General features: G+C 39.9%; 2 protein-coding genes and 1 long non-coding RNA gene across 3 annotated transcripts in view; 1 reads left to right on the plus strand and 2 right to left on the minus strand.

Moving 5' to 3' along the window:
* The window catches only part of ube2ka (ubiquitin-conjugating enzyme E2Ka (UBC1 homolog, yeast)), a 315,406-nt gene that overhangs the window by 125,888 nt on the left and 176,437 nt on the right, over positions 1–13,081 (minus strand). The window lies entirely within an intron of this gene.
* The window catches only part of LOC125784384 (uncharacterized), a 240,373-nt gene that overhangs the window by 110,924 nt on the left and 116,368 nt on the right, over positions 1–13,081 (plus strand). The gene's annotated exons all lie outside the window — the stretch shown is intronic.
* spata5 (spermatogenesis associated 5) overlaps positions 1–13,081 on the minus strand; it is a 63,653-nt gene that overhangs the window by 1,848 nt on the left and 48,724 nt on the right. Inside the window, exon 15 of the mRNA XM_022676611.2 lies at positions 10,488–10,652. Coding sequence (XP_022532332.2) covers positions 10,488–10,652 — 165 coding nt within the window. The remainder of the gene's footprint in view (positions 1–10,487; positions 10,653–13,081) is intronic.

Genomic DNA, 13,081 nt, shown 5'->3' on the forward strand with positions numbered 1-13,081 from the left:
CAGGAGGAACATTAGGAACCTCTACAACTCTCTACTACATGCTGAGACATCTGTTATGTTGCAGCGTTACACATCTGTTACACAAACACTACTATACTATTATATTGTGTAGATCAATAAATATTACCCTAAATATCAGAATAAATTTATAATCATTTATTGATCCTGATAATTTTTATCTTTCTTCTGAACAGAATTACAATTGCAAACTTCCCTCTGGGTGCAGATATTTTATCTTAAAACATAATATTTAGTGTGAGTGGCCAGTTATATATATATATATATACTTATATATTTATATTTATATATATATGAACAGCACACACAGGTCCACCACTCTCCCCTCTCTCTCTCTCTCTCTCTCTCACTTTTTCTCTCCGTGTCACACGAGAGATAGATCGCTTCCTCTGGAGCAGAGAGACCCAATGATTATGCAAGAGAGAAAAAGAGAGAAAGAGAGAAAGAAGGAGAGAAAGAAAAAGAGAGAGAGAAAGAATGGGCGAGTGAGGGAGCCTCTGGAGTTCATCAATGTTTTCTCTCTCTCTCGCGCTCCACTCATTTTCGGATGTGACTCATGCCCGAGGCTTGTTCAGTGCGAGTGTGTGTGTGAGTGTGTGTGTGCGGAGTGTGTGTGTGTGTGTGCGTAGTGTTCCCTGAGGTCAAAGCCAGCACGGCAGGCCTGTGATTGCGTAATCATGGGAGAATTATAAAGAGTACAAATGTGCGTGTTTCTGTGTGAGAGTGTGTGTGTTTGTGTGTGTGTGTGTGTGCCATGTTTCTAGGAAATGAAGTGGAATGCAGCCTTGGGTTTGGAGGACGTGCAGTGGAGCGCTGGTGCAGAGGCAGGTAGTTTAGAGAGCAAGTGAAGGTGAAAGTCTGCGCACACACACACTCACACACACACACACAGTGCTCCAGTTGGACCTTGCAGACCTGGCCATAATACACCCCATAATAATCACCAGAAAGCCTTGAGTGTGGACTGTATTATGCATTATGTTTTATACACTGCACATACGGATAAAAGTATTGGGACACCGGCTTATTCATGATTTCATCTGACATTAAGGCTATTAAACAGAGAGTTTATCCTGCTTTTGTTTGAGTAACTGTCTTTACTACCCACAGGAGACAAGATTCTACTAGATTATTCGACCACATTGCTGTGAGGATTTGATTAGTAAGTGAGTCTTATTCTATTGGCAGTACTTCTCTAATACAAGGACTGGACAAGCTGTGTGTGTGTTTATTTGCACACCCTTGCCAGCAGTGGTTGTAGCTTGGATGTATAAGTGTGTGTATGTGTGTGTGTGTGTACAATTGTGTATGAGGGTAAGACAGTGGGAGAGAAATAATTTGTGGTACCTGCAGCAGTTCCTGTCAAACGTGAGTTATGAGTTCAGTCCTGTGTGTGTGTGTGTGTGTGTGTGTGTGTGTGTGTGAGATGAATTGGTTCTGGTAGCTGCAGCAGTCGTTGGCACACGTTTGTCCTGCTATGTTAATAAGGCGTGAGGATCCACTTTGGCACGTGGCCAGATCACTCCATTCCCCTCCCTGTTTCTCTCTCTGTCTCTCTCTCTGTCTCTCACCATACAGAACCATACAGCACTGTATAGACCCTATACAAAAGTGCAGAGAACCATATAGATCTTATACAGAACTATATAAACACCATACAGAACTGTATAGCATCTTATAGACCCCATACAGGACTGTACAGAACCATATAGACCCCATACAGAACTAAATAGCATCATATAGACCCCATATAGAACTGTACAGAACCATATAGACCCTATCCAGAACTGAATAGCAATATATAGACCTCATACAGAACTATATAGCATCATGTGGAACTCATACAAAACTATATAACAACATACAGACCTCATACAGAACTGTATAGCATCATATATATCCCATATACAGTTGTTCAGAACTGCATAGACCCCAAAAAGAACCATACAGCATTGTATAGACTCCGTACAAAAAAACTGTAGAGAACCATATAGACAGTGTATAGAACTGTATAGAACCATATAGACCCCATATCCAATGAAATGGACCCAGTACAGAATCATGCATAACAACATACTGACCTCATACAAAGCCACATAGACCCCATGCAGAACTGTACAGAATATAGAGCTTGTAAATAGCTGTATAGAAACCTACTGTACTTCATAGACTCCATATAGAGCTGTATATGACCTGTCTAGAACCATACTAAACCTTATAGATCCCGTCCGAAACTGCATAGACCATGCTTATAACTACACTGAACCAGATAGATGCAATACCGAGCTGCACAGACTCGAAGCTCTGGAGATGCAGCAGCTGCAGCAGTGTGTGGAGGAGCATCATCCTGCTGGAACAGAAAGCGGGGTATTCAGTGTTCAGTAAACGCAGGGCTTCAGGACCAGCGTCCCGCTCCACACAGGCGGAGGCTGAGGGTCCCGGGGAATCAGAGCGACAGTAAACAATGCATTAGCCGAGAATGCTAACTCTGCGTCCGGCCAATCACAACACGGGATTACAGCCGGCGCTGGTGGAGCCGGACAGGTGCTGTACAGATGTGGGAGATGTTTGAGTTTCCGTTTCCTTCTCTCTCTCTCTCTCTCTCTCTCTCTTCCTCTCCCTCTCCATCTCTCTCTCTTTCTCTCTCTCTCTCTCTCTTTCTCTTTCTCTCTCTCTCTCTCCATCTCTCTCCCTCTCCCTCTCTCTGGCGAGTGTGTGAATGCTGTGCTTACAGAGTGTGTAAACAGCACCGACACACAGCCCCCCGTCCCATAATCCATCACTGCATGAAGTCATCCGTCAGTAGCTACACAAAAACAATCAGAGCGCAGGAGCCGCCAGTCTGCAGACCTGTCTGTGTGTGTGAGTGTGTGTGTGTGTATGTGAGAGTGTGTGTGTGTGTCTCAAGTTCATGTCGTTTCCATGCAAGAAATGTACACACAAACAGCAGCGCAAATAAACACTTCAATCCACGTGTTTATAGAGACTTAATGGACAACATCAGAGCTGTGTCCACCCTCCATCCCACACACACACACACACACACACACACACACATATACACACACACACATACACATCACCAGTCAAAAGTGTGCACACTCATTCAGTGTTTTGCGTTATTTCTTTATTTAATTTATTCGTATTGCTTTAAAATATGGTTATTATAAATGAGTTTATCAATGTTATTACTTAGGTTATAAACCATTAATAAGCAGTTACAACACATAAAGAGAAAGGGCAACAGTGGCCTGTAAACCTCTGGAATATAATCAAGAGGAAGATGGATGATCACAAACCATCAAACCACCAAACTGAACTGCTTGAATTTTTACACCAGGAGTAAAGCAGCATAAAGTTATCCAAAAGCAGTGTGTAAGACTGGTGGAGGAGAACATGATGCCAAGATGCATGAAAACTATTTTTTTATTTCAGTCATTTCTCATTTTCTGTAAATAAATGCTCTAAATGAGAATATTTTTATTTGGAATTTGGGAGAAATGTTGTCTGTAGTTTATAGAATAAAACAACAATGTTCATTTTACTCAAACATAAACCTATAAATAGCAGAATCAGAAAAAACTGATTCAGAAACTGAAGTGCTCTCTCAGTAGCCCAACCCGGCAACACACCAGAACCAGAACTGACCCGGGATCAGCGGCTCCGCCGGCGCAGTGGGTGCCGGGCAGCTGGAGGACTTGTGGCGGCTGTAATTTAGCAGCAGTGTGTAGGAGGAGGGGGCCCAGCGAGCCGGTGGTCTTTAGGCCCCTCTAAGAGGGACTGGGGGCCTGCTGAAGGGGTCTGTGTGTGTGTGTGTGTGTGTGTGTGTGTGTGTGTGTGTGTGTGTGTGTGTGTGTGTGTGTGTGTGTGTGTGTGTGTGTGTGTGTGTGTGGAATGCCTTCACGTTCACAAACAAAATGCCTTTACCCTGACCATGGCTGAGCTAAAGGATTTTCCAAATGCAAACGAACACACATATATATATATATATATATTGATTCATACACGTATATGGAACCTATGTATTACATCTCTTACTTGTATATATATATATATATACACATGTAATAGAAGTAATTAATAAATAGGTTCCACATATGTGTATGAATCAAACATAATTACATATAAGTATTTACTATAATTCCAGTACTTTAGTACTTAGTAAAGTAGTAGATACTCAGGCACGACCAAAGTAAAATTGCTCTATTAAAAAAAAAACTTGAGTAGAAGTTAAAGTGTATTTTAAGTATTCAGAACTTTTTTGTACTTAAGTACTGCAACTCTAGTTTATGGTAAAATGTAGTATTGAAATACTGAAAGTAAAAGTACAGTACTGTGTACTGTTAACTCAATCCCTAATGCCCCAAGTAATTCTAGAAGTACAGCTTCTAAACATGGTGGAGGTAGTTTCACACACTGTTAGTTACTGTTACTAAGACCCTTATAGTAAAGTACAGTTTCGAGCAGATATACCAAAAAAGCATAATAAGAATAATAAGAATTGTTGTTCAGTATGAACTATTTATTTATTTAACACCAAAACTTCATATATATTTTATATAATTTGCCATTATTGGCCAAATGATTTAATTTGCCGAATATTCAGTGCACGCCTAAACAAGTTATTTTGACATGTTTATTCAGGAAAGCTGATCTGATTCAAACAGTATAGAACTATACTGCATTAATTAGAGTTTTTATAGATTCTCCACCCTGTTTAAAGGCTGCTGCAGCGCTCTAGCTGCTCCTCAGTTGGACCACGTCTCCGTACTCAGCCTGGCCTACTTCTGAGGACTGAGGTCAGGGTTATCAAAGCAGAACCTGGAGGCTGGAGCTCAGCGGCGGATCCGAGTCCGGCTGCACTGATGAGCTGAATTAGAGCAGAGAAAACACTCAGCCTGCTGCCCTCGGGCCCGCAGCTCAGCGCCCGCTCCACCATCCAGCCTCTCCACTGCAATTAGCCTTAATTACAGCAGATCTAACCACAGACATTAAAACAGAGAGCCAGGGGGATCAACAGACACACACACACCCGAATAAATCCCATCAAGCACTGACCACATCCTAGTTTCCATTCCTTTACCATTCCTTCACCACCGAGCAAAACTCTGCTATCCTCATCTCTCAGCTCGACTCTGCAGATTCATAAGAGCCAGTCCACTGACTGGGATTCATTTGTTTGTTGTAATTCTTCCAAATTAAACTTATTTTTTATCCTTGTATAACTCTACATCTAATAACACATTTTTAACCATTCAAAACATCTTCTGATCAAACTCAGGCAGCTTTACTTCTTTTACAAGATTTCTAATCTAAAGATGTTTACAAAACTCATGTAACCTAATTCTAAAAAGTATGTTAAAAAAGCAAAGTTCTCTCAAGAAAGTCTTTATAGACTTGATGCTCAAATCATTGATATTCATGACAAAAATAAAAAAAATCACTATATCTGCATGTATGTTGTATTTTTCGAAGATATGCAAAGCCATTTTTTTATCTTTTCAAGAAGATCCAAACCTGAAATTGATCAAATGTATTAGCATGCAATTTATTTTAAAAAATGGATAAATGATGAACCAGACAGAATTGAAAAAAATGTGGTTTACATTAACTAATATTCTCATATTAATAAATCAATAAAGCAGGGGATGAGGCTCTCTTCTGTTACTTTTTATGTTATGAGCAAGAGGACTAAAAGTAACAGGAATAAGTTTTTTGCATAAATTTAGCAAAAACATGAAAAATAGCTAAACGGCCAACCATTAAAAAAGCTTTTTATAAGTACAAGTGTTTGTAGAAGTCTATTTTAGCCCCACAAAAATTTTACGTGTTTAAGGTTGCTGTGGAGTTACACTTATATCATCATAACATACGTTGAACTACAGAAAACCTACTGCAAAGTCATTCATTCAATACCTCAATAGCTTGCCATCAGCTACCGGAGCCCTGAGAGAGCACACACAGTTGGTCTTGCTCTCTCTCTGGGTGGGTACAGTACAGTAGATGGCGCTCTCTCTTTCCCCTCATCACTCCTACAGGGTGATGTGGATCAGCACAAGGCTGCATCTGTGAGCTGATGTATCAGAACCGAGTCTCTGCGCTTTCCTCCGAGCGTTAGCGCTGTGATGCTACTCGGCAAGACTTCCAGTTGTTCAGACACTGCAGTGGGGATTACAGGTATGTTCATGAAGGGTGTGTATATGTGTGTATAAATGTGTGTGTGTGTGTGTGTGTGTGTAAACAGCGCTGGTGAGGTAAGGGTATATATGTCCTCGCTCTTTAATCAGGTGAATGAAAGCAGATTGTTCTGTCGTTCCCGACGCGGCGGAGGAGAGGAGTGAGGGATGGATATTTACTAAACATGCCCAAACTGGACCTGCCCGGGCACACACACGCCATGCCTACCTCCTGCTAGTGTGTGTGTGTGTTTGCTCGTTTACCCTCTTTATAGGGACGTGTCTTAGTGAGGGAAATGTTTTATTAAATTATGAGAACAGAAAGCTATAGAAGATATTTAGTTTAGATGCATGAAAAAATAAAAACTGTACACTGCATTCTGGTCAGATTCTGGTTATAAATGTGTAATGTGTGCACTCTGATTGGTTAAACTGGGAAATTATGTGTAATAGATGTGTTTTAATCATTTTTTAATAGATAAAAGACTATACTGGAAAGTAGGGTAGTTAAAATTTAAAAATAGAAATAATGAAAAAGTGCTTTCTTACGGGTTAAAAGTGGACCACTTTGGGTAATCAAAATTATTTTAATAAAGAAATAAAACGAAATAAAGAAGGGTGCACCGTGATTGGCTCAACTGGAGATGAAAACATAAAACAAATTAATTCCAAAAACTAATACGCTGCTGTGTCTGCTCCACGCTGTTTACTCGTACGGTCTGTGCTGTGTTCACTGCTCACACATAAAAGTGATATTAATGTAACGAGTGAAGCACAGATCAAAGCACAGCAGGAACTCACTCAAACCTGTTATAAATCCTGACCTTTGACCTCTCAGCACCTCAGCCCATTACAGCGACACCTGAACACGACAGCAGAACGAGCTGCAGGGCTGAACCACGCCCAGCTCCTACAGATAATACCATAATTACTCTAATAACACTGATCTATACTATACTTCAGCTTTTTACAGAGTTTATAATACAAGGCAAATCTCTCTCCCTCCCTCCCTCTCTCTCTCTCTCTATATATATATATATATTTTTTTTTTTTTTTGAGGAGAAGCTCATTCAGAACATTGGGATAATTAACTCTAGATATTTACTATAATAAAGAATAAATACTGATTCCAGAATTATAATTTTATTAGTTCTGGATATTTGATTAGAATTTTCTTATAATAACAATTACAGCTATTTTTATTATAAATTGATTCCTCACTTCCATATACTTTATTCTTGAGATGCATTTCTTTAAATTTGAGAGAGGAAAGTAGATGGATGGATGGATGGATGGATGGATGGATGGATGGATGGATAGATGGATAGATAGATAGATTGTTATAATGCTTTGGCAACTGTAACTTACAGTCATGCTAATTAAGATACATTTAATTGAAATTGAGAATTGAATTAAAGAGAAATAGAGAGAAACAATAAGAGAGAGAGCTGAAAAATATATATAGAGAGAAAGAATAAGAAAGATAGAGAATTAGAAAAAGAATTAAAGACAGAGGGAGGTAGACAATAAGAGATTAAGAGAGATAAGAGAGAAATTAAAGAGAGAAAGAAAGAGAGAGAAAGAGACCACCCCTTAAACATTACTTAGGTCTGTAATGTTAAATATAACTATTGTACTGATATTAATATTTTGATGTTACATCATATATTTTTCAGTTCTATTCATTTAACTTGCTTTTATGACTTTTAGTTTTGCTTACTTCCTTTATTGATAACTATTTTTTTATTTTACTATTATTTTTATCTAATCTGTATGTTTGTTTCTTTATTTTATTATTGGTATTTTTTTTAATCTCTGTTTACTTGATGTATGTATGATAATTGCTTTTGCAATAGTGTATATAATTACATTCATGCCAATAAATCACCACTGAACTGAACTGAACTGAACTGAGAGAGAGAGATAAAGAGAGAATAAAAGAGAGATAAAGAGAGAGAGAGAGAGAGAGAGTGAGGGATCAGTAGAAGGCCCGGGGAGAGCTGCTGTCAGTGGGAGCTGAAGGTGTTGGTGAGGAGCTGGTTGAACAAGCTCGTGCCCACAGGCTGACAGCTCCTCACCTCCGCAGGAAGAGCGGCGTGTCAGGAATGAGATTAACCCATCCCTCCGTCTGTTTACTCGTCCTCCCGACAGCAGAGACGTCCTCCATCCCTCCATCAGACACTGAGTTTATATTAATTCATCCCCACGCTGATATAAAAATGATTATTATTACTGTATATAAAACTCACTCAGAAACCTGCAGAGTCACACTGCAGAACACACAGAGAAATATGGATCTGTAATTTCAGTAAGAGCTCTGTGTGTGTGTAAGTGTGTGTGTGTGTGTGTGTGTGTGTGTGTTTGTTGCTGTTTGACTGTTGATGAAGATGTTGTTCTGAACTCGGCTGGATGAGACTCAAAGCATTTCTCTCACAAAGTGCTGAGTCATTCCAAACAACACACACACACACACACACACACACACACACACACAGTTTCTTCCTCACTGTCACTCTGAATTGATCACACACACACACACACACACACCGACACAAAGACAGACAATGCAGCGTTTGTGTATGAGGTAAGAATCACGAGGAGCCAGAGAGAAACACACACACACACACACACACTTTCTACTGTATACAAGTGGCATAAAAGAGCCACACACCGCTCAGACTGAGTCCTGTCTCTCTGATGTCCCCTGACTTCTAAAACAGCCAATCAAATCACTCCTAGTGCATCAGATCACCAATCAGAGCACTGCAAATATCATTCCGAAAAAATGTCACAATGGTATTGGTGGAGCATCATGTAGGTTTGGGTGTTTTACAATAGAATTTATCATGAAAATAGGAGTATTGTCACTAGGAATGCATCAATACTATTTTTCACAATTACGAGTATTTTTGTACTCACCAATATCGTTACTTTTTCCTTTACTTTTCCAAACTTTAAAGTAATTAAGAATTGTTTTACTCTATGGATGCATATTAATTTCTCCAATATCATCATGTGACATTAAGAACACATCGGCCAATCAGATGATTCTCATTGAGTATTCATGCATCGGTATTTCAGTATATTGGTATTAATGCATTCCTAATTGTCTCAATGCGAATGAATGTAGTGCTGCCATGAAAATCACATCTAAAGACTTAGACAATTATGCAGTCTTAATTATGTGATAAATTATACTAAAATGTTTAGATCATTTTTTGCATAGAACAGCACAGTTTTGTGATTTTATCAGAACCAGAGTTTATATGAGAAAACAGCTTCAGAAAACTGTGATGAATCAGAACAGTCTTTACCTAAACTGCACAAATGTGTGTTAATATCAGGGGTGGGCAATATAGTCCTAAAATAATATCATGATATTTCATGGTATTTTCATAGTTATGATAATCTGGGCGATATGACAAAACACTGATAAAAAAAAAAACCTCAAGAATACACTACTGTGACAAAATAAAAATAAAATGTTATTATTGCATACGATTTGATATAGCACACCTCTAACTGAGATATTCAAAAATACAAGAATTTTATCAGATTTGTAACAGAAGTCGATGATCCAGAATGATCAGTCATGATACTAATAATAATAATACTGCACTCCAAATATCTCCATTTATCCAGGAATAAAGTAAAATAAATGATACTGGACAGATATAATCTGTCTCTAGTAGATATATAATGGGAAATGAGAACAGTGTGAATTTTTCTTTTGATAAAAACAGTAAAAAAGTAGAACCCTGATGTGATCATTAGGGGTGGGTGATATATAGGCACCATATTTCAGGGTTTAATATTGTATATTGTTCACCATATTCAAAAATGTTGGTGATATTATTGAGAATGATATGATGTGGTACAACCATAGTTAATATCATAACAGGATAAAATTGATTCATTAGCTTTATTAATGCTGTTCTACAAAATCATACTCCTGTATGGAGAACATTATCAGTGTAAAGCTTGGTTTGGAGATTGGTTTTCTTCTCTCTCTCTCTCTCTCTCTCTCTCTTTCTGTGGCTCTTTATAAAGCAAGCTTTAAATGCTGTTTATCTGATCTGGGGGTGGTCTGGTCTGGTGGTCTACAAGGACTGGTGGTTTACCAGGTCTTGCAGGGGGTTGATAAGACGATTTTGCGTCTACGTTTGTTTATTACATTACACACTCCTGTTCACATTCACCCATAAACAGGAGACCCAGCCCCTCAGAGCTCTGCTGAACCCTTTGGTTATATGGCCACCACCTGCTGCACACATGCCCCCCGAGACCCCTCACCTCTGCCCCCGAGTAGCGCTCGGTTCGGGTCACCAGGTCGTCCAGGTGCACGCTGGAGTGGACCGGCATGCTGCGGAACTGCAGGCTGAAAATCTCCCTCCGGGTGGCGCTGTCCGGGAGAGGGACGTACACGATCCGGTCCAGACGCCCGGGTCGCATCAGAGCCTGGAGATAGAAAAAGAGCCTGTATTTACTACACATCACATGTTTCAATCGTACAACATGTATTTGATCATCTCAAACTTTACAGAACTGGTGGAATATCTCTAGATAACAGTCTTTTTTTACTAAAATGTCATAGCTAGGCTAGAGTCTTAGCTCAAGTGTCTCAGACTGCCTTCAATTGTAAAAACAGGAGGATCAGTGACATGACATCGGTCACATGACATCATCACGGCGTTCAGTAGCTCCTCCATTTCCACTCGCTGTTTTTTTTACGTGGATCTCCGTAGAAACCGCGGCGCGCCTTTTATTAAAGGCGAGGAGACGAAACTCAGAGATGTGCGTCCGGATGGGACTAAAATTACCGGAGGACCCAATAGGTCAAACTTCCCAGTGCCAGGTGTTGGTTCAGTGGGTATAAAGTCTCCCAGCGTTGGGGCTCCTGTACGGTTCTCTAGAGAGATGATAAAGCACCATATAGTACGTTTTGGATGAGTTCAACTGACAAAACCAATCATCCAATATCAGAACCCGACCTCACTAATGCTCTTATCCACTCTTATGAGCTGAATGCAATCAAATCCCCCTCACAGCAATGTTCCAACATCTACTGTAAAGCCTTCCAAGTAGTGTAGAGGCTGTTACTGCAGTAAATGATGCAGAATTCAGAATAAAAGTCCTGTTTTCTGAGTGAGCACTGGAGGAGCAGGTGTCCACATACTTCAGGACAGAATAGACCCTCTAATAGACCCTCTGCAGTCACAGGGGGAGTTTGTGTTCATGCTAGTCAACACTTGTCCAGCATGCCAAGAAAATGCAACACACACACACACACACACACCGGATCCTTCAGAATAAAAAAAGTGTGTGTGTGTGTGTGTGTTGCGTGTTGTGAAGTGATGAATGTCCTGCTTTTACAGAGAAAAAAAAAAATCTCCGCAGCCTCGGGCCGTTCAGATGAGTTTAACAGCTCTCAGCAGCATCTGTGTGTGTGTGTGTGTGTGTGTGTGTGTGTGTGTGTGTGTGTGTGTGTTAGTGATAGTGCATGCGTTCATGCGGAGGGTCAGTGAGTTTATGTTGGCATTTGGTTCAAACAGAGAGAAGCACAGGAAGAGAACCTGGCACTCATCACACACACACACACTCACACACACTAACATACAGTATATACAGACAGATACAACATACATAGAACAAGTTTTATAGAATATAGATATGAAGCCGAGTCACCAAGCTCAGTGTCTCAGACTGCCTTCATTGAGTTGAATTTTCACTGTGATTAAAAACCAGGATTATTCCACCAAATATTGATGATTTCTGAACTCTTAAAACTTTATGAATATGAACTTGTTTTCTTTGCATTATTTGAGGTCTGAAAGTTCTGCATCTTTTTTGTTATTTAAGCCATTTCTCATTTTCTGTAAATAAATGCTCTAAATGAGAATATTTTTATTTGTAATTTGGGAGAAATGTTGTCTGTAGTTTATAGAATAAAACAACAATGTTCATTTTACTCAAACATAAACCTATAAATAGCAAAATCAGAGAAACTGATTCAGAAACTGAAGAAGAGCTCTCTTCATTTTTTTATTATGTGTATGCTGTGTGATGTGTTGTTATCTAGCAGGTTGTGTTCTATCACTCCGCTTCTTTCTTTCTTTTTTATTTTCTTCACTTTTAACTTGTCATTGCGTCATACATTTTTGGCAGCAACACATCCTGACACACACACACACACATAAATGGTGTTTATCAGATCCGGTGGTGAAGTTTATAGGCTGTAGTACCAATGTGTACACACACACACACACACACACACACACACACACACACTCACACACTCACACACTCTTGCACAGGTGCTGAAGTTTACGGGCTCTACCAGCTGGTCCTGTAGGTCACCTTGGACATTCTCCTAAAACATACAAAACAGCTGTGAAGGTCTTGGTGTGTGTGTGTGTGTGTGTGTGTGTGTGTGTGTGCGCATGCACGCTTAAACACTTTCACACTTAAACCTGAGATATTACTGGTTTTGCTGGTGCTGTTCAGGCTTTGCCTCAGTCACACACGCAGTCTCTCTCTATCTCTGACTGAACATAACCTGGATTCGGATTCACTGAAGTCTACTAAATTGTGTGCAGCGCCCCCTGCTGTGTGTAGAGCACCGTATATTGCCATGAGACCCATGTTAACCCCTGTTCACCATCAGAAGCTCCTACAATGGGCCAGAGCATCACGAGCATCAGAATGATACCACAGAAACCACCTTCAGAGAACTGAGTGTGAAGTGTGGTAGACGTGAGGTTAAAGATTGAATACGGAGTGTGTGTGTGTGTGTGTGTGTGTGTGTGTGGAATAATAATAAAGAGGGTGTGTGTGTGTGTTCCCTCTCTTTCACTCTCGCTCTCTGGAATGGCAAATATTTACTTCGT

This window comes from Astyanax mexicanus, chromosome 19, assembly GCF_023375975.1.
Source record: "Astyanax mexicanus isolate ESR-SI-001 chromosome 19, AstMex3_surface, whole genome shotgun sequence".
Classification (NCBI taxonomy): Eukaryota; Metazoa; Chordata; class Actinopteri; order Characiformes; family Acestrorhamphidae; genus Astyanax; species Astyanax mexicanus.